The 22518-nt window shown below is 39.6% G+C and overlaps 2 protein-coding genes across 2 annotated transcripts; both read right to left on the reverse strand.

Moving 5' to 3' along the window:
- Nucleotides 1-2284: 2284 nt before the first annotated feature.
- Nucleotides 2285-13000, reverse strand: cyp27a3 (cytochrome P450 family 27 subfamily A member 3). The gene is made up of 9 exons (XM_070914375.1): nt 12746-13000; nt 10992-11182; nt 9120-9319; nt 7919-8116; nt 6732-6895; nt 6289-6455; nt 5141-5222; nt 4185-4391; nt 2285-2601 (listed from the first exon to the last, which is right to left on the reverse strand). The coding sequence occupies exons 1-9, from the start codon at nt 12998-13000 to the stop codon at nt 2449-2451; spliced, it is 1617 nt and encodes a 538-aa protein (XP_070770476.1). The 3' UTR covers nt 2285-2448.
- Nucleotides 13001-15501: 2501 nt separating this feature from the next.
- eaf2 (ELL associated factor 2) lies at nt 15502-19973 on the reverse strand. The gene is made up of 6 exons (XM_070914754.1): nt 19845-19973; nt 19280-19374; nt 18633-18769; nt 18114-18283; nt 17670-17906; nt 15502-17005 (listed from the first exon to the last, which is right to left on the reverse strand). Exons 1-6 carry the CDS (start codon nt 19945-19947, stop codon nt 16962-16964), a joined length of 786 nt encoding a protein of 261 aa, XP_070770855.1. The 5' UTR covers nt 19948-19973; the 3' UTR covers nt 15502-16961.
- Nucleotides 19974-22518: the final 2545 nt, after the last annotated feature.

Below are 22518 nucleotides of genomic sequence, written 5' to 3' on the forward strand. Positions count from 1 at the left end.
AATTCCCAAAACTACTTCTACTATTACAGTAATAATAGTAGTAATACAGTGTGGAATAACGAAGGAACAAAGGTGAATATCTTCCATTTGTTTTGTGGTATGGGATTGTATGCACAGAATGATATATGTCGAGTGAACTGTAATCAAAACACATTATACAAAAAAGCAAAAAAAGAGAGAGAAAAACAAAAAAAATTCTTGTTATGAGACACTTTTCTCGCTTTTACAAGATCATTTTCACGTTATAGCTAAATATTTTCCATGCTACTATGACATATTTTCTCTTTCTTACTACATACCAAAATTGTTCCCTTTTTTTTTTTTTTTACAAGAAACCTTTCTAGTTATATCACAAAACATTCTCTTTCTCTCTCACCAAATTTGGAGATACATGGTTTTTACTGGACAGGAAGGGTATGAAAATGTGTTACTAGTTACTTTTACTTTTCAGATTACTGAAAAGTAACTAGTTGAATTTGACCTGGAGGTAAAAGGTCATCCTGTTAGGACCTTCCTTCTACTTTCAAAATAAAAGCAGGGACAGTGGCGTTTTATAAACACCAGATGGAGACAAAGAGCAGCTTCTCGTTATAACAGGAAACTTGTTATAATTGTTTTGTTTTGTCATGGTGGCAGCAATACAGCGCCGTAACAATAGTGTGTTTGTTTGTCAGAATAATTTACAATGATAATAACTGTATCTGCTTTAACATGTACATATTATCCATCACTGACAGAAAACTAAACTCAGTCATGTTGAAGGAGACAGAACCTACAAGTCAGAAATGACACATGCATGTTTAGTTTTACCGGTCTTTATTCAGCTTTGTTGTGCCTGTTTTTAGCTGTAAGTCTTGCAATTACACTTCATAAAAGGAAAGTAAGTGTTAATCCAAAGATATAGAGCTTATTTTTGCTTTCTGTATCTGTCTTACCACCATCACCACCACCACTGATTTTATTTTTTCTTGCAGCTGTGAGTAGCGCCTTCATTTCCTTTGTGTTCGATCAACAGCACACTCACAAATGAGGGATTTTCAGTCTACATACTGACTGTTTTGAGTGAACTTTATTTTGTCACTCTGCTACTATGAAAACCATTTAGTCAAAACCTGCTTAGAATTAGTCGTTCGGATGGATTTGGTACAAAGGATGTTACAACACTGTTGGGAGGAGTCTTTAACCTCTTTACAGAACGTGTATTAGTTTAGAAACTTGAATCTTTTCAACCCACTGAGACATTATATGACATTTTGGGCTGCACAAATAACAAGCTAGGAATTATAATTGTAAAACAAATCACAAAACACTGTTGAAACCTACAAAATACATTTCTGTATGTACAAGAAACACGTACTAAAATATGGCAGTAAACTTCTGCCGAAAGAATAAAAACCTTGTTTCTCCAAGTTAAAATTCCAGCTCGCTGTCAATGCTTTTATTACGGTCTGGAAAATGTTAATATGTACAGTAAAAACATTAGTTTCAAATGGCTTGAAAGGAAAATAAGAGCACTTAAATTGGTTATGAACAGTTTTGTAACATTTGATATTTACATTTTACCCTCACCAACTTTTAGGAGCAGGCAAGGATAAGACTAGCTATATTCAATCATTTTCTTATTTTAAACAAATCCCATGAACAGAACAACACCAACAATGAACTGATCCTACTAACAAGTGTTTTTTGTGTATACCATGCTTGGTATATGCTATCCCTCTGTGTTATAGACCTAAATTGTTGACTAAAAGCTATTAAAAACACTTTTTACACTGTTGCACTGGGTGACATGTTCATTCATTAATATGAACACACACACACTGTAGTTTTTTTTATTTTGACTCAATCACACATACACTGTCCTGCTGCTGTGCAGTGCACCAAAAGTGTATTTATCTGCAGCTGCAATGAATCCCCAAGAAATGCACTATTTCCTCCTGTTTGAGTAACCTTTGCTTCACAACTACAGCTGTTTTAGGAAATTACTGCTATGAAATGAAACTATATTTTGGCTTGGGGCTGATCACTACAGAGCGAAAAGTTGTGAAAGTATTGAGAGTTGGACTAACACATTGTCGGTTTTGGTCTTTTCATAACACAAGACTTGTCCTGGAGGAGTTATTTTGGTGGTGGGAAACTTTCTGCTCTGAGGCAGCACCCCTAACTGAAAAAACACAAGGCATTTGTGGACCTGAAACTAAATAAATCCCCCAAAGAAAACTGTCTTTGTAGGTGTTGTGGGTTAAAGTATTCATATTTACATGAAAAAACATTCAGATTCTAAACATAAAGCATTATACTCTTTACTGCATAACCTACCACATCTTCGATTAGCTTGTATTTTATACCATTACATAAGCTGCTTTCCAGCCAGTCCTCATGATGTTAATGCTTTATAAACAAGTGCTTGGTGACAGGCAGGAAACACAGTGTGAATACTAAAACAGCTCACAGAGAAGCTCCTGCTCTCTGCTCCTCCGGCTCGACTCTTCTGTCCAGAAACTGCAGGTTGATTGGTTTAGCAGGGCAGAGCAGGGTTCTGGTTATCGGCTTGACTGTGGTTCCAGCAGGATCCGGCCTCACCTTATATTGTTTTATCAACTTTAATAAAAAAAGAGAAACATTTTGTTCAAGTAGAAATACATGAAATTATATTTTTAGCAAGATATTTATTAATGTGAGGCATAAGAGTGCAGCCACAGTCCACATTGCAGTTAATGATTACCAACTGCTCACCAACTGAATGAGTTATAACTGTGGTTTTTGGTAGAGAAGACTCCAAAGCCCAAAGTCAGGTGACTGATTTGTGGCCTTTTATCCATCCCACTGCCAAGACTAACAAAAGAAGAGCAGCCAGACCTCTGTTCTGGTTGGGCAGTTACTACAGGCCAACACCGGCTCCCTGAATGTAGCTAAAAAATAACCGATTTCCAAGGAATGAAAACAGAGGTAAGTGTTTAACTTGTTCACAAAGTTGTAACATGTTGGTTTGGGTACTGCAGGAGTCAAAAGTTACTGATGCAAACATAGAAGAGACATAGAGACACAAACTGATAGAATAATCTGCAAACATATACTGGTGCTTCAATTGCCTTCAAATGTAAATAAATATACATATTTACTGTCTAGTTTAACTAAACCCAAGAAAAACTATGGTTTTGTTTTTATTTTCATACTGTGGCCACTGATTTGATCGGCGGTGGTTCCTATTTCTAAAAAGGGGGACCGAAGGGTGCGCTTCAATTATCGGGGTATGACACTGCTCAGCGTTCCTGGGAAAGCTTATTACCAGGGTGCTGGAGGTTCTGAACGAATGTTGAACCTGCGATTCAGGAGGAGCAATGCGGATTCCTGGTCGTGTCCAAGTGGACCAGCTCTTTACCCTTTCAGGGTTACTAGAGGGGTCATGGGAGTTTGCCCATCCAGTCTACATGTGTTTTGTGGACTTGGAGAAGGCTTGCTGTTCACTTGTTCACAAGTGAGGGTAAAATGGAGCATGAGATGGACAGGCGGATCGGTGCGATGTCAGCAGTAATACAGACGTTGTACCAGACTGAAGCTGAGCCGGAAGGCAAAGCTTTCGATTTTCTAGTTGATCTACGTTCCAACCCCCACCTATGGTCATGAGCTTTGAGTAGTGACCGAAAGAATGAGATTGCGGATTCAAGCCGCTGAAATGAGTTTCCTCTGTAGGGTGGCGGGGCTCACCCTTAGAGATAGGGTAAGGAGCTCAGACATCAGGAGGGAGCTTGGAGTAGAGCTGCTGCTCCTTTGCATCAAAAGGAGCCAGTTGAGGTGATTTGGGCATCTGATCAGGGCGCCCTCCTTTGGAGATTTTCCGGGCACGTCCAACTGGTAGGAGTCAAGTAGGAGTTTCTGGCACAACTGGTAGGAGACTCCGGGGTAGACCCAGAACACACTGGATAGATTTTATATCTCATCTAGCTTGGGAATGTCTCGGGATCCCCCAAGAGGAGCTGGAAAATATGCCAGTAAGAGGGAAGTCTGGACTAACTTACTTAACCTTGCTGCCACTGCAACCCGGCCCCGGGTAAGCGGCAGAAAAGGATGTATGGATGTCCAGCAATCACATAAGGGTGTAATGTTTGAATGAAATCCACAACAACTATGACAGAGAAAACAGATCTATGGTCATGGTTGTAACAGTAATAAGATGTTCTTACCCTGGATAGGACCAGATACATCTCCAGCTCAGCCACCCGTCTGCCCAGACACGCCCGGATCCCAAAACCAAATGGCACCGACCCAAACGGGTGGTGTTTGGACTTCTCCTCCACTACTCGGAGCCAGCGCTGTGGCAGGAAGGTGTGGGGGTCTGGGAAAATATTCTCATCATGGGACACAGCAAAGTGGCACAGGTGGAACAGCGTCTGTGAGAGATGACATTCCTGTTACAATGTAATACTGTGGTTTTCATTAGGCAAGTGCAATGTGCACAGGACCTTAATACACACATACCAGTCAGCACATGTGAGGCATAGCTGTTAAAGCTTCGTGAAATGAGTATCCAAAGTTTAAGTCAGAGATTAGATGTCCACTTGTTGTCCAAATGTGTGGACGGGGCTACATATGATACACAGTTGATCTCAATGAAACATGAAAGGTTATCACAACACCACATGATTGAGCTACTGAAATAACAATATTGGGCTGTAACTTGTAGAGGGAGCACCTACCTGGCAGCAGTGACACAATACGATCTGAGACGGCAGATGCGAAGAATGCATGTCCCATTTCTTTACTACTTTCTAATAAATGGACTGTCTGCAAGCACTTTTATCCAAAGCGCTTTACAAGTTGCGTCTTATTCAAACATTCAAACAAACACATACAAACTGATGGTGGTAAGCTGGCATGCAAGGTCCAAGGATGCTTCCACGTGTTTCATTTTTGGTTAAATTTGTTAAATAATGTGCTCATTTTGTTTTGTTGATTGCCGCATGCCTAATGCAAACACAATAAGATGCAGTCATTGCCAGTTTTTATGAAATGAATGGTCACATATGGCATGACTAAGATAGAAAAGACCCGCCAATCCTGACTGAATACAGTGAGAACACATTTTCTAATGAACCATTGAACATTTCAGGACTTGTGTTGTGTCTGACACGTGCCTCACCTTTTTAGGGAAGAGATAATCTCCCACCACAATCTCACTTTCAGCAGTGACTCGGGCGTTTCCTGGCACCACTGGATACAGCCTGGAGGCCACAGAACACAGAGTCAGCAAAAGTTGAATCTGTTTGTTCAGCGAAAGCAACTTTTATTTGTTGCAACTTTTATTCACAGCAAGGACATTGAGTGCTGTTCCGCTTGCAAACTGAATTTTGCTGACGTATGAATATGTTTTGTTTCCCCATCTTGTCTTCAACACTTGACACAATGTGATCGCAATGAAAATGAATCATGTGTCCTTGCATAGTTGACTGAAGAACATCGTAGGGAGCAATAAATGTGCTGCACAAACCCAAAGAAGAGATGTTCGGACATCGTTTCACTGGACATTTCTAATGCTACTCTCCATGTAGCATGTGTAGCATCCGTGTGCATATGTAGTAATTTCAATCAGCACATTTAACAGCTCAGAAAAGGTTTTGTACCAGCAATTTTAAGTTTTTACATTTTGGTTTTTGTAACTAAACAAACTGTTAATTAGTGGGCTTTAGTTTGTTTTATCGTTGGACAAGGCCAGGCTAGCTGTTTCCCCCTGTTTCAAGTCTCTATGCTAAGCTAACCATCTTCTGGCTCCAGCTTCATATTGAGTGGACAGTTACAAGTGTGGTATCAATCGGATGTTCTATGAGTCTGTGGTGGCCAGTGCTATCCTCTATGCTGTTGCATGCTGGGGCAGCAGGCTGAGGGTGGCGGACTCCAACAGACTCAATAAACTGATCCGCAAGGCCAGTGACGTTGTGGGGGTGGAGCTGGACTCTCTGACGGTGGTGTCAGAGAGGAGGATGCTGTCCAAGCTGCGGGTCATCTTGGACAATGTCTCACATCCTCTCCATGACGTACTGGTCAGGCACAAGAGCAGCTTCAGTGGGAGACTCATTCCTCCCAAATGTACAACTGAGCGCCACAGGAAATCATTCCTGCCTGTGGCCATCAGACTGTTCCAACTGACACTCAGAAGAAACAGACTGGAAATCTTCTACATATACTACCTCAATATTACTTATTCTTAAATGACAGCGCAATAGATACATATATATATATATATATATATATATATATATATATATATATATAGAAGAGAATCCCTCTAACCGTAGCGTCTCTCTGATGATGGCCTTCAGGTACGGCATCTGAGCAATGGCATCACTGTCTGGCACCTTGTCTCCAGGGCAAACGCTTATCACTTCCTGGTACAACTGTTCTTGGATCTCTGGCTCCTTTGCCAATTGGTACAGAGACCAAGCGATAGTGTTGGAGGTCTGCAGCAGAGCGAAACATGCACTGTTATCTCTAGATTTTGATGTAATGTTTCTGTTTCGTGCCCTCTCAGTGGCACCGAAAGATGTCTAGGTTAGAACAGGAATACTTTTCATCGTAAAGTGAAGGTTTTGTAGATGTCCAGGTTACATAAAACTGCTGTTTTAACATTTCAATGGCAAGAGGCATCGTGCATACATTGCTGACAAAAAACACAACTAAATGTAGGAAAGAACAGTACAGTAAATCCCTCCTTCCCACACACTGGATCTACTCACTGTGTCGACTCCTGCGAGCAGGAGTTCGGTGATGCTGCCCAGGATCTCAGTGACCGTCATCTGTTCACTGAGCAGCAGGTGTGTGAGGTACGCTCCCTCCACATTCTGGTCCAGGTGCACCTTCTCCTGGATCTCCTCCATTTTTTTCTGTACCAACTCCTCAGCTATGAGACACAAGAAAATGCATCTTTTTTTCATTTCTCATGGGGGAACCAAGACTAAGAGGAGGCAGGCTCCACACTTTTGCCCACTAGATGGCGAAAGAAACACACTGTGATGGATCTTGTTCAGGTGGAATAAGGGCAGCAGGGCTTGTGAGGTGGACTTTGTCCTTTGAGGAAATCACCAGAGTCTATGGTCCTTGAAATTATTTGATAATGCAACCTGAAAAATGGCCATGAAGCCTGCGCTCTGGTAACCGTTTGTGACAACAATCAGTAATGGGGAGTGACAGAGAAAAAGCTGATGAGGGATCCGTAAGACTAACACTACCAGGGTTGGAGGGCCAGGTCCAGAATGTTGTTTGGGACTCAAATAGATTTTGAACGGATTTATGAGCTAGAGGGATTTAACATGTCTCAGTCCGTAGGAAAGCATGTTATACTTTAAAATAGTCTTTTACTGACTTATTTTATTTCAGGATCTGATTTCCCCTGGGCACACCTGTACCTAAAATGATCGCATTTGTACATTTGATATTTGTCGTAGAATAGAAATTCAGCTAAATACAGCTTAGTTTCTTTATAAACAGTACAACACAGCACACTTGATTCCTAAGATCTGACAAGGCAGTCCCTGCAATAGGATTGAGTAATACTAAACCTCAGTCCTATTTTTCTACCATCTGGTATCAAAAACTGTGAAGTGTTAAGTAAATTAAAGTGCCGATTAAGCCTTAATTAACATGATGTATTGGTTTTGACTATTTTACTATTCAGTTTTCAAATAGCCTTCATGAAATGCCTGAGACATGCAAATACAAAATGCATACAGTATGTGATCTTGTTATACAGTGTGTACAAATGTTTTTTGTCTTTCTTCAAAGTGACTTGATGGATCATATAAAAGGAAAATCAGGGTTCAAGGGGTTAACGTTCAACAGTTAACTTACAACTATGAGCATCACCTGCTATGTATTAATTAGCAGCTTACACTTTGATTCACTGGTTGAAATTAATGTTGCTCACAGAATTTGAAGAGATGGTCCCAGACTGCCACAAACTGTTTCCAGTAAGACAGGTAGGGCCAGGTGGACTTGGGGAAGAGGATGATGATTTGGGAAAGCTGAAACATTTTCCCCACGGAGATGATGAACTTTTGGGTTTCCTCTGGCACCACATCGTCCATGCAGCCCATACGGGTCTCAAACAGCACTGAACAGATCCCTGCATTTAAAAAATAAAAGCTTCTGTGACCGACAGAACAGGTGATTTTAACATAACATGCACTGGTCTGTGATGTTCCTCCATTTCGGAGCACATAAATTATATACACTATGGCCAAGAGTTGGTGGACACCTAAACATTACACCCATAAGTGATTGTTGAACATGTCATTCCAAAACCATGGGCTTTAACCTGCTGCGAACAGCCTCCACTATTCTGGTTTCAGGCTTTCCACCCGATTTTGAAATCTGGCATTTGCTCCCATTCAGCCGCAAGAGCATTAGTGACATCCAACACTGATGTTGAGTCCATCCCAAAGGAGTTGAAACACAAACTGTTGTCTAAAATATCATTGTACGCTGCAGCATTAAGATTTCTCCTTGCTGAAATGAAGGGTACTGGACCAAAAAAAAACTGTCCTAGTACTCAAAAGTATGTGGACAAAAGTGAACAAACAATTTTATAAGCTCGCTGGCTCTATTTCTTTAACTAACAAGAAGCAGGGCAAATATTTTATCACCCACACGCTCCTGTAATATTAATCCCATCTGGGTGGGTCTTTAAAAGTGCCAAAGAAATTTTAAAATGTTAAGTAAACCACAACCTGATGTGTTAATGCTGAGGTCTACACCTACCTTTGTGATCATATAAGGCACTAGGATCAAACCCACAGTTTATCTCACAGTATCTAATCAGCTGTCAAGGCCAAGCTAGACGAAGTAGCACAGCAGCATGTCTGCTGTAGTGAAAGAGTCAAGGACACTTCCTTCTACCATGGCTGTATTTGACAGATAGTATGCAATATGATACAAAGTGTAAATCCAATTAAAAGTTACAATACAAAGTTGACTGTGAGGAAGCAAAGTGGTGTTGAATTAAAACAGTGTGCAGTTTCTTTCAGTTACCTCTATATTACTAATTTACAATGTTTCCAAGTATCTAAAAAAAGATGTGTTTCCAGCTGATTAAATGAAAATATTTCATTTGTTTATTCTCTGCTGACCTTCAAAAGCAAATTTGTAGAGTTCTGCAGTCAGGTCATTGACCATAACTCCCTGGCCGCTGGTTTCCCTCAGAAAGGCCACTCTGTGGATGAAGTCTGTCACCACCGTGTTGATGGTGACAGTGTAGGAGGAGACGTGTTTGGGCTTCAACATCCGAGGATTCAGGATGCTGCGGATGCGCTGCCACTTGGCTCCCATTCTACAAACGAGGATTAACAAGAGGAGATGAACTTCCAGACAGAATGAGATGAAGCTGTTTAATAATACACTAGTCAAACTGAAACAATCTCTTTAATTGTTCTAAGCTTAACAGGATTTAACATCAGCTTGGAGCTAGAGAAAGGCAGGCTTGCATTAGACCAGGACATTTATTACATTTGGCTTATGGGACTCTTGTTTACATCCCTGATTTAATTATTTTCCAGTAAGGATGAGGCTAGTTTTCATTTCATGCAAACCCCATAAAAATGTTGTGTAAACAAAGCCTGATTCATCTTCTCTTCGTGTCATAGAGCTCCAGTCTTGTCCAAAAACACGTCAGTGAGCCACAGTTTTCTGTATTCATCCATGTCTGAAATTAGTCCCCAAATAATGCCCCATTCCCTCCTGATTGAGTGACATCTGCTAAGAAATTACAGTGCGCAGGCTTTTTAAAAAAAAAAGAAATGTATTTGTGACCTATATTTAAGACATCTTGGGAATGAGTGCCACAGACAGAAAGAACCAACACATTAAAGCACTGTTGGTTTTGGTCTTTTCATGAAAAACATAGAAAAGCTCCAGCCTTATTCTTTCTATCCAATTTTCTTATCCAAAGTCATGTAGATAAAGGCAGGAGTCGTAAAAAAAAAAAATAGAGAAGAGAACATTTGGTTCCTTTCTCTTTACTCTAAACTATTCTTCCATTTGTGAATGAAATATATGAAACATTTTAAAAACACCTGAATTATTCAAGTTGTTCTACAAGTCAGACTCCTGAGTTTGACTGTCAGAGTGCAGACCTGCCTAACACAACGTTCACCGCCAATGACGAGCGCTGCCACAACAAGTCTGACAGGAAAGACCGAATACCAGCGAGGAACAGCTGCAATTAGTCATTTAAAGAAAAGTATGGTCCTCGTGTCTCGTTTTGGGTCAGACTGTAGTGAACGGCACCTGGGAGGAAGAAAACTTCCCTATGCATGTCTTCAGATTTGTTATGAAGCTGTTGATGATATCAATGCTGACATGGGGCCAAAGGCAGAAACAAGCTGCAAGCCCAGACTGAGTCCTTGTCCCTCCCACTCTCCAGATCATTTAAGAACCCTGTCACCTTTAAGTACACGTCATGTACGAAGCAAACAGCAACTTAATACAGTCATTTCCCTAGAATTTAAAGAACTGGCTTCCTCTTTCAAATCAGATTGTATTAAATTATATAGTATGTTATGGTCTGTCCTCAAGACAGTTTTTATGGAGCCATAGAATCTGGAGCCCTGGGGGGAATCCATCTTTGCTGTTACCTAATGTGTTAAAGCTGTAAGTGCACACCTGTCTATGGCTTCCTCCTCTGGCCTGAAAGGTGTGCTGTGTGCTATATGCCAGTAAGAATTCAACTTAAAGAGACAAAAGTGTAAAAGTGTAAGTTATGTTTTGTTTTCTGAGGTGTTCCTGGGGATGTTTTGCCACCGTATTTTTTTTCATTCATAGCTATTTGCAGGTCCTCCATTTCTTTTGTACATTGCATCGTGGGGGAACAGGTTCCATCAACAGTGTTATCTAGTTTTAAAAATAATATACTTTGTCACTTCCACACTGTGAACACGCTACATCCTCAAACCCTGTATAGAATTAGAATACAGCATGGAGTTAAGACACAGAAGTGTACTTACTCTGTCAGGGGTCCGTGGGCCTTGTCCTTGAGCTCTCTGTACCTCCTCCAGTGGGGCATGTCTGTCCGGATCGGGTGTTTCCCCTCCTGCCTCAGCACTTGCTCTATCAGATCAGCATTGGCCACGTTCACCACGACCAGAGGGCCGTACGTTGACTTCCACAGGGGGCCGTAGATCTTGCTGTGCTCAATCTTTGAGCAAATAAAGTTAATGAGTTATTTATTGGATTACTATTCAGTGTGCTAAAGAGGTGAAACAACTGGATTATTATTTTTCTTTTGATTAACATGATCAGTTACCAAGTATAATCAGAATACACACATTGATATATACACATATATATGTGTGTATATATATATATATATATATATATATATATATATATATATATATATATATATATATATATACTTAAAGGGTCAGTTCACCCAAATCATAGAAAGAGTAACATTTGCACTATGTCTCTTTGCATAAATGATAACAAAATGAATGCACAAACTGCAGGGGTAGAATGTCTTTTGTCTGACTTTTGTTTTTGTATGTGTATTTGTGATGTTTTGGAGATACTGCAGCTGGCACTGATTGAAGGCCTGTGAAAAACAGAAACACATTTAGTTTGGCTAGTTTTTGTTTTTTCAACATTAAATTCTTGCACATGACAAAATGATTGCATTGTATGGACTAAATGTTCAATGAGTGTTTCAAGTTTGTGCAATAATCTGCCATGTCTCCTCTCAAGTGTGTTTAGTCTTTTTGTAAATAAGTAATATATATATATATGTGTGTGTGTGTGTGTGTGTGTATTAATAACTGTATAATAAAAAAGTGACTTTCCTGAACTGTTTGAGAAGACAGTTTTAAAGTCCATTTGTTTAATCACATTAAGTTCCAGCTCATTTCTAATAACTGTCTTTTGGCAAACACAAATGTCATGACCTACAGTTTCTGTTTGTTTGGGATAAAGTCCAATTTGAACGTTACAGGAGCAACCAAGTGGTAGAATAGAGGGGGCTGTTTTGTGTACTTTAAACAGTAGTTTATTTTTTCTAAAACAAAATGTGCAAAATAACTTATTTCTTGTATTCCAACACTTACCGTTTTGTAATGGGAATGTGATTTTGCTGTTGTAGCTGCTGTTTATGTTAGGTTAAAGGTCAGGTCAGGTATAGACTCCCCTGCACTGTGGTAGAGTCACGGTCATTGGACAGGATATAAAAAGCTTCTGGTTTCCTGTTGCATGCACTATTATGTTATTATTGATAGAATGACGTCAAACCTCCTGCACTGAGGATCCAGCAGTTAAACATTCTTCACACTATCCATGCAGATAGCTTTGGGTTTCTCGCTCCAGATTACATGACATGTCTGTTTCTGAGATTTCTGCCTCCCTCCAAAAACAACGGAGCTGAATGGAATAAAAAGGCATCTAAAGTTTCCCGCTTACACTTTGACGTGACTGATTTTAGGGGGGACTACTTTCTCCTGAAGAAACAGAGGGAGGTGTTACAGTTGACATTTTAAAATGTCATTTTTCAGTGCTTCCAGCAGCACAGATAAAATTCAGTTAATCTCCACTGAGCTGGGATAAAGGAATACATCGCAGATGCAAAACCAATGCGCGTAACCGCACCGCTGCCCGCATGCATAGATACCGCACGAGGTATTTTTGCACTTTCGCACAGCACAAGTCATGCCTGCGCATCTCAGTCCTCAGCCAGCAGAGAGTCCCTCTTCTCCTTCGCCTCCTCACTTACCTGCATTTGTTGCGCCTTTTGGGCATACCCCTTTACAAAAAGCCAGTAAAAGGTATACATGAAACTCGGTCCGTCTAAATCGTCCATAGTTTTCAGTTTGACTTTGTCACCCATCACGGTGGAGGCGGTGGATGCGTCGCGGCGGCGGATGTCCCCATAATTCACTGGATTCAGCCCCGCTGTCACTCTCTGGATCCCCTGAAGTTGCTGGCGGTACACTCGCAGTCCGATGTTTCCCAGAGATGTCCTGAACATTTTAGCCGTATAACCCGTCTGCTCTCGGCAGCGTCTGAGGTCCAATCAGGAGTGACAGTCCCGGGCCGCGATACTCTGATGAGGACAACGGCTGTATTGTGTTCATCGACAGGGCGCAGCAGACCGTTTACATATCCAACCTCTGAGCCGAGCTGTGGACTTTGATACCGTCATAAACTTAAGTTACGAATCCAAGGACAGCTGTTGATAATGTGGTGCAGTAACCACAACACTAATAAAGCAGATCACTAAAATATGAAACTTTAATGAGGGTAAAAAAAAAACAACAACAATGAAGAATAGCTGCATTTACAAAATCCCTCATACTTGTATATTGTCTTGTAGTTTTACCTTTTTCTGTTTTGTTATGTGTTATTTTAACACTTTGCCTTTATGAGATTTAAGAGTTTCCCACTGAATTTAAAGTTTAACCTCAATTGTGTACAATTATTTAAACATTTCTGACTTTAGCGCCTCCAAGGGGTAGAAACGTACCACAGTTTTCACTGGGGTTGTCTCATTTTTATACTGAAATTTTGAAACCACCACCCCAAAAATTGGTCTTCCTCCATGTACAGAAATTGCTCACTGAGACAGACCGTGAGATGTGGCTGAAAGCTCCAGCAAAAGCAAATAAGTGAACCTTGAATTAAGATTTTTCTTTGTCAAAACTACTAACCCCATTGAACAAACTTCCATGCTTCCATGTGAAATCACATTTGAGGATAAATTCAGCAGCGACATGTTGCAGAGGCAGTGTCACTGTGACCCTCTCTCTCGTAGAAAGTAGTTCCAATGAAAACTATTCACAGTGAGGTCTGCGGATTTATTATCGAGAGTAACCAGGACATTTCTGGAAAGACAAGTTGCAGAGTTTTATTTCAAATGCTATTATTTGAGCAAATGAAATTCCGTTGTTCTATTCACTTCCATTGTATTTGGGTGGAGGCAGAAATCTCAGTAAAATATGTGCTCTTTCCTTCGGTTCTGCATTTCTGCTTTTCTACCTTACAGCTTAAAACTATTGCCCAGGTTAATCTGAAAAGAGAATGTGTTCTCGGGGAACTTTAGTTCGATAAAGTTTATGAAAAAAATAATGAAAGAGTGAATAGAATTTATATAATATGATTACAAAATCCCTCATACTTTATGTATGTGATGTGTAAACTTGTGGGAACAAAATACAATAAACACATTATCTTTTGGGATAAGTTGCATTAATGCTTCTACCAATCAGAGAGGCTCCTCCTCACATTTAAATCTGCATTTACAACATGCTGGAAATTGACATGCACAAAATAAAAGACATGAAAATACAGAAAGACAGAAAGCTGGAGGACACTCAGGTGTTTTCATGCATTGTAAAAAAAAAAAGAAAAAAGAAAGAAAGAGCAAAATAATCAGTGAAGGTATCTGTTACCACCTAGAGTTTCAGGGTTTCTAGTCTCAGTTGCTGGCAGATCAAGGAGATACATTCCTTATCTTCTGAACAGAGCAACAATAAAGACTCACTGCCAAAGAAACCCACACAGGTTTTCACATGTAGGGTTTTCTCATTCCACAGAAAGACAACTTGTTTTGTTCTGCATTAATTCCATGAGTCCATGAGACATCTTTGGAAATAATGTCATCTGGTTTTATTGCTTTATTATGGTTAGTGACATGAGTTGTATATGACATGAGAGACTTTCAACTAAAACCACTCGTATCCAGGAAGGGAGTCACACTGTTTGTCTGCAAGCAACCTTGGAGGGTAGAGCAGTGTGTGTGTGTGTGTGTGTGTATGTGTTGGAGTAACATTACATTTACTTTTAATATTTTGCTCTACACCTGTGTATTAAGTACATGGAAGATGGTAAAGATATTAGGTACACCTCACAACAGATTCACAGATACTAAAAGTAGTATCAACTTTTGATGCAGAGCGATTTTCTGAGGTTATTTTAATAATTTTTGAAGGGAATACCTTTTATATTTTACCACAAAAACATGGGAACTACGGCCTTACAACACAAAGCAATTAATGCAGGGGTTGAGTCGACACCTTTCTCTATGAACTTTAAGTTTCGTAAATGCAATGCAGTTGTTGTATAGACTGGATTAGAATATAAAAAGTATTTGTAGTATTGTATAAAAATTGAGGCGCTGTTGCTTCTCTGAAATGGGACAAAGAAAATAGCACGTGTCAAACAATGTAAATATAAGAGCTTCCAGATATTAACTGTATGTTCAACAATCCCATCCTTGGTTTTTCTGTCAATAAGAGTTGTAAAACAACTCTGAGGAGACAAATACAATGAAAAGGAAGAACACGTGCAGGATATCCTTTTTTTAAATTAAGAAAATGTTACACTTTAGCGCCTCTATGTGGCAGCAGCACATTCGGGATGGTTTCATTTTTGTTCTAAAATGTACTGTGAAATCAGAATAATTTAAAAGATGTTAAATAATCATTACACACAAAAATTATAATATATAAATAATAATGCAAAAACACAGAAAACTATTAAAATCTTTATTTTTTTCTACAAAGAAATTACTCTCAAATTGTCTAGAAATGATGCTCTGAGGACATCGTTCTCCTTAAGGCGAAACATATTGACTTCTTCATCTCAGTCTCTCACTGAATCGGTCAGCTGCGATGCCAAAGAAATGCTGAAACAGAAACTGCAGCTTCCCGTGTGCTGAGGCAGCTCAGAGTGATTTGGGGTTTGTGACAAAAGAAGAAGGCCTAAGTTATAACTGGCCGAGGCAAATAACAAGAGGCACATAATGTTCTGTAAGACTCACATTGAGATGCAGTATGAAAGCAATTCAGTTCATACTAACTTGCACTTCCAATTGCTTGGCTATTAAAATATATAAAATATATTAAGCAATTCACTGTTGGTCGAGTATGTTTTGAAATATAAATAATTAATTCGATTCAAGTATTGCAGGTTTAAAGCTACAAAGCGTGACCCTAACTGAGTCAACTGAGTACTAGTGCACTACTTTGCCAGAAATCAGACCCATTTATATACTGAAATATCACAATAAACAAGGTTTTAGAGACATGTTAATTCTTAAAGCTGCAATAATCAATATTTTTGAATGAATAAAATGATTAGGTGCAAAGCGAAAGGGGTCTCATGTAGTTACAAAGCCACAGATATTGATCACCCACCTTTCCCCTTAAGCTCTACTGGGCATTTTAGCATCTTTTGCAATAACACATTTCTAAGGAGATATGCTATGTTTTCAGCCTGTTCCACGGTCCCCAGAGTAGCCAAAAATTGTATTTTAATTAATGCAGCTTTAAATTAAATATTTTGTTCTCCTGCAGCTGGGTTTCAGTAATCAAAGCAAAAGGCTCTACAGCTAACTTTACAATAACTCTATAAGACAAAAGCAGAAGACTCTGTGGCTCATTCTAAAGAAAAGTTTCTGTTATGACAGATTAATGTCTCAACTCAGAGACTAATGCAGCTGGGGAAAATTAACTGAAGCAATTAACTGATATCAGAACCTAAGGCACAACAAAAGTTCCTAATATTGCTAAGCTGTAACACAGTAACTCCAGCGGTGGTTTAATGACTGACCACCACTGTCACTCTGCCTCTAATATGCTACGTCAGTTTAACCACACGTGTATCTAGTGAGATGAAACATTACAGATAGGTTTGTCACAATTTACTGCTACTCTTACACCAACCACATCACATGTCTCTGAAATAAGGCATCTCTTTAAACATACACACACACAAAAAAATAAAGATCATGAAGCAATAAATGTGACATAAAATTTGAAGTTTGTTGGCAGAGAAGCAACAAATTATATTTGCTAGCAGAATTGTGGATATGTAGAGAAGACAGTCCCACATTAAGGGAAGCAGGACGCCAACAGGTCTCTGCCCGACTCCTTTACTCCTCACTGAAAACCCTCCTGATGTCCACAAGCAGGCAGACGTCCTCATGTTGTTCAGTCACTTTCACTTCCTGATTCACTCAGCTGGAGGTCATTCTCTGCGACACAAGTAGATAAAACAATGAGTTTGGTTACATACATGAATCATTACACAGAATTGTACTCGAGTCCTCTTTGTACTATTGAGTATTTTATTTTTTGAAATTCTACTGGGTTCTATTATCACGTTTGTCTGTTCTTTTACAGTTTGTTTTATTTTAGGACATTCTGTAAAGCACGTAGGAAAGATCATTTACTGCTTCTCTTCTGCTAACATCATGTCTCTCTGAACCAATGCGTCACTCTATAATCCCTAATTTGCACAGAAAATGATCATGAGGCAATAATGTGACTTATTTGAAGTATGTTGGTGTAGAAGCCAACAAACTTTAAACCTATCTAATATTTTTTTAAAGCATGTTCTGTAGGACTTTCAGGAAGATCCATAATCCATTTCCATAATTTCCCCCTATATGTGATTAAAATTTGTTGTTACTGTTGCTGTAGTAAAATGCTTGGTGTGATAAAGATTAGATGAGTGTCTGTAAGAGTGAAACTGAGTTCCTGCTGCTTCCATAGTTTTGCTGACACTGTCAAACTCCTGGCTCATCGTTGACTTACCTGGCTGGCACCTACTTCTCAGTAAAGATAAGAAAATATGGAGTGCTCAAAAAGAAGATAAGCTGCCTCACATACTCGGATGGAACTGAGAGGGCTACTCACTGAGTGTGTTCATGAGGCCTCCTCCACCCTCCTGGTGGCGACTGTTGGTGTTGGCGCTGGTGTTGATGATAGGCATGCTGGGGTTGGCCGGGGCAGAGGGTGGCGCAGAAGTCCGTTCATCCTCTGAGTCACTGCTGCTGGAGCTGTCATCACTGCTGGAGGACGAGGAGCTGTTGGAGTCTGAGGAGCTGTCGCCGCTACTCAGCTGGTCCATGACCCGCGCCTCTGCCATCAACTCTGTAAAAAATAAAAGATAAGTGTGATAACCCCATTGTGGAAAAGAGTGCACATTAAATAAAACCAAGCAGTCAAACTCAATCACGGACCCAATCAGTGTAACAATTTCATCCAGATGCGAATGTGCAAAAATCCTCATCAAATGTGAGATATGAATGCTCATGAAATTGACTATGGTCGAAGACATCGTGCCTGACGTCACGTTACCTCTCTCGATGTCGTCCATAGGAGATGCTGGGGATGTCTTCTCTTTGGGAGGAGAGCTCTTGGAGCTGGTTGAGGTCTTGTTACTGCTGCTGTTGTTAGTCTTCACCTGCTGGCTCAGGCGACTGGTCTGTTGCTCCAGGCGAGAATGGATCTTACTGCTACCCTCAGCCCTGAGAGTGTGCACATACAAATACAAGCAGAGACATGAAGGATGTTTCTATTAAAGCATTGCACAAGTTTAAAACTAATTTCTGAAATTCTGGTAAAACAAAATGTGAACCAGTGCATGTTTCTATCAACTCCCTTCATAATAATATTTGAGATAATGTGACAGGATTACATAAACTGTTAAATGTTGACTTATCCACCTCAGCCAAGCTTAAAAAAATGTTAACTGTAAATTGGCTTTATTTCTAAAAGTGGATGGAAACAAGTATACAGACAGATTCAAATTTCTTGAAGAAATATGGAATAAAAAGAACAGTAGAAACATATTCTGTAAGCAAATTGCCAACCGACCTGGTCTTCTTCACAGCTATATTGCTGTTGAGTTTTTCCAGTCTGTATTCTCCTGTGTCATGGTTCACAATGAGGATGCATTCTTTCATGTACGGCCTCTTGGATCCCTTGAAGACTGTTACTGGAGCACTTGAACCCTAAAATATAACAGGAAACACAAGCAGGTAGCCGGGATTTTAGAAATACTGTTGTCATGAGTCCTCTTTCCCCCACAGAGTTTTGACAAGACACCAAAAATGATATAGTCTAAAATTGTATAACTTAGATTTTGAAAATGATTACAGTTAGTACTCTTCATACATCATACTGTACATATCTTCATGTATTCATAGTGTTTATTTATGTATTACCTCTATACATATGTACATACTCATTTTGGCACTTCTGGTTAGACGCTAAACTGCATTTTGTTCTCTCAGTACTTAAATAAATAAACAATAAAGTTGAATCTAATCTGTTAAAAAGGTCAGTCATTTAGTTTGAAAAAAGGTCTAAAGGCTGTTTGAAAGCCTTTTCCTCACTCCAGAAATACATTTCTGGGGGTGAAAACGTTTGATAATTTCTTTATTGATTAAATGATTTGAGAAAACCTTAAACATCCACACATATTTCTGGTGGACAGAAGCTTTGGAGCATCAAACACTGACCTCTAAATTGGGTAAAGTAATAGTGACTTGCTCCCCTTTGCCCACTTCAAGATCCCCTTCACATGTTGTATCAATGGAGGCTGGTTTGAAGTCATCTGTGACAAAATAACAAACAAGAAGTATCAGTATAATATCATATTATACACATTTAAAAACACAGTATATGCTCAATATTAATAACAACAGCATTGCTAACTATATTAGTAGATATTATACAAACACAACGGTTGGTTCCTCAGTGCTGCAGTTGTCCACCGGTACCACCAGATAGTGGTAGTGTACAGATTGACGCAATGCTAACATTAGCCAACAATTTGACAGCTGGAGCATCAATATTGTAATAGTCGAGAGTTAACTAGCTAATGAAGACGACAAATGAAATGGAGAACTGTTAACTTAATAAAACGTGTCAAGAGCAGGCGGATACATATGTAATGACGAGGCAGCTAACCTGGCTAAATGTCAAACGGCTGCCTTCGGATTTCTAGCTAAAAAGCTAACTAGCATGCTACTGTTAGCTACAGTAAAAGCCAGACATTTATAGGGATTAAAAAGTCCCACTTACATCGCACCGTATGGTAGGCACTTTTAGGGTGTTTCTCAAACGTCTCTCCTAATTTCAGGACATGTTCTTGATTGTCAAAGTTGGAATAAGCCGTTCCATTCATTCTGAGAGTTTCATGAGCACTAAACTTTCTGCTCTTCCTTTTTATCCGATAACCATGTACGGCAGGGCTCTGACCACCTCATTGGTACCGACAAGTCCCGCCTTCCCTTTGTTATGATTGGCAAAGCGGACTATTCTGTGCTCTGATTGGTTCAACGTCTGTCAATCAAGAATTCGTAATGACAGGGCAGCTTCAGGGCAAATGTCACGTGGTTTCTTGGCTATAAACAGTATTTTATGACCTACGCTGTTTGATACTATACAACCAATTTATGTTATTGATCCAAACTTTTTGAACAGTTATTCATTTTAATGAAACTCTGACAGAAAAACTGAATCAAATGTATCGTCACACAGCATAGATAGTTGCACAATGATATAATGTTAGACAGACTCATTCAAATGAGAAAAAGTATGGCTAATACATACATTTATTTCAGATTTACATGTATGATATATGCAGTTGTCCACCACTGTCTACTTATCAACTCAGCTACTAATAATACTGAAAACAGACCCTAAAGTTGCAAGATTCAGGTTGCAATGTTTTTTTTTAGAAAGCAAATCAACATGTAAAGCACAAGATGAACAGATTTTGACAGGGGGAAAAAAACAGGTGATGAGCAAACACATCAGTCGAATCCAAAATATGAAGAAGCATATCTTGCTCTTGGGTTCATTTTCAATGTAGTAGGAGAGCCTGGTGCCTTTTGTGTGTAAAAACTCTGGTAGTATGTGCAAAGTTTAACTTGAATTTTTATTTTGTAGAATAAATAAAAAAATGATATCAGTGTCCATAGCAAATATTAAAATTTCAACCCACAGGTCCACACACTGACAGACTACCTTATACAGCATCACTGGGCTGAGCTGTAAACCTAATTACTGAATTAGCTAGAACAGCTCCAAGGCAGTGTGGAGGTCCTGAATGTCTGGCAGTGAGAAACTAATGAACTGCTGCAGCAACACTTAGGCTACTGCCTGCAGTTTCAAGCTTCACAGGCCACAGGGGCTCTGAGCTCCATGAGCCTTGTGCCAGTGAAAATAATCTCTTTTCCTTTCTTTAAACTGTTAATGATTCCTAAGCCTTAAATTCCTGCCCTGTCTGCACTTAACTGAGGCCATATGCTCAGCTGCCTTCGAACATTAAAGGATCAACATCGAAGACAAGTGGAATGTTGAGTTTACACGACTGTATTATCACCAATTTGTCACAACATGGTCCCCCTGTCCACTTACACCACATGGGGAGATGATGTGTATGTGCATGTGTGCAGGTGGATGAGTAGTCAGGTGGTTTGGGAGATGCTAGGAATCATCTGAAATAGGAATAAAGACCAGAGAGGAAAGAGCAGAATTGAACAGCTCTACATTAGCCAGCTCTTTAACCTTTGACCTCTCGCTTCTAGGGTAAGAATCCGGGTAAAGTTCCTCAGCTGCAAGAAAATTCATACTATAAAGATGTATGGTCTCAGAAAGGGACAGCAAAGATTAATAAAACACGACTGGATTATTTCAGGCAATCGTCGTGACTTTAATTGTTTGTTTCCCCATTTTCTTTGTGACTGGAATCCTATTTTAAGAATGTCTGACCAAGATTGATTTAAAAAAGGATGGGAATCTTGTTTCACTGTATACGTATCCCTCGTGAAAAGAAACCAGCAGGGGTCCGTTTCCATGGATGGAGGTAAACAGTGGCTGTCCTTTGGTGATATCAGTTACTGTGGTTGCCCTTGGACCGTGGGAGGTAAGGTTTTCTGTTTCCAAGCAACTATCCCCAAATTCACAATACTGTGGTCGAGCCACAATAGAGAGTTGCCAGGTTGTAAGCTAGTAGCGGTGGTGAAAGAGATGCCGGCCCCAGTCTGCAAAGTTTACTCAGTCTGTATTCAGCCAAAGTAGACAAAGCAGTGCGCTAGACTACATACAATTACATTTTCACTTGTTAAGTGTGCAAGCTTATAACCACACTAATGATACAAGCCTGTAATGGTACAGAATGAATTAAGTTTTTATTATTGTGTCAAGCATGCGATGTAAGTCATTTTAAGCAGGGTCAACTTAAACACATAAGTTCCTCTGCCGCCTTAAACATGTGAGTTACCTGAACATTTAGATAATTAGCTCAAAGTTGTCTTATGAATTTGGAAATAAAAAATCAACTGAGAAACTCAAGAAAACACATTAAGTTGAATCAACAACTGTTCAATCTATCTGTCTAACATTGCAGATACATTTCCTTCCTTGTTTTCAGTTTGCAGAATCGGTTCTTCAGTCTTTCTAGTGTCTGAAAGCTGAATGAAGACAGCGACAGCCTTCTTTATTCTTATTGTTCTGTGATTTACCAGATAAGAACTTGAGACCGCCAAGTCTTTACTTTCAGGTCTCAAGTATGTCAAGTCCTAATTTCATTTTTGAGACTCAAATCTGACTTTAGTCCAAGTCTCACGTTCACAGTTTTTCCTGTGTATGGTTAAAATCTTGAGCGTGTACTTTGTGGTGATGCTTTATTGTACTGCATTCTATCAAAAGGTGTTCTAATATTTTGTCAGAAGAAAGACATCACAGTATA

The sequence above is a fragment of the Enoplosus armatus genome, chromosome 11 (assembly GCF_043641665.1).
Source record: "Enoplosus armatus isolate fEnoArm2 chromosome 11, fEnoArm2.hap1, whole genome shotgun sequence".
NCBI lineage: Eukaryota > Metazoa > Chordata > Actinopteri > Centrarchiformes > Enoplosidae > Enoplosus > Enoplosus armatus.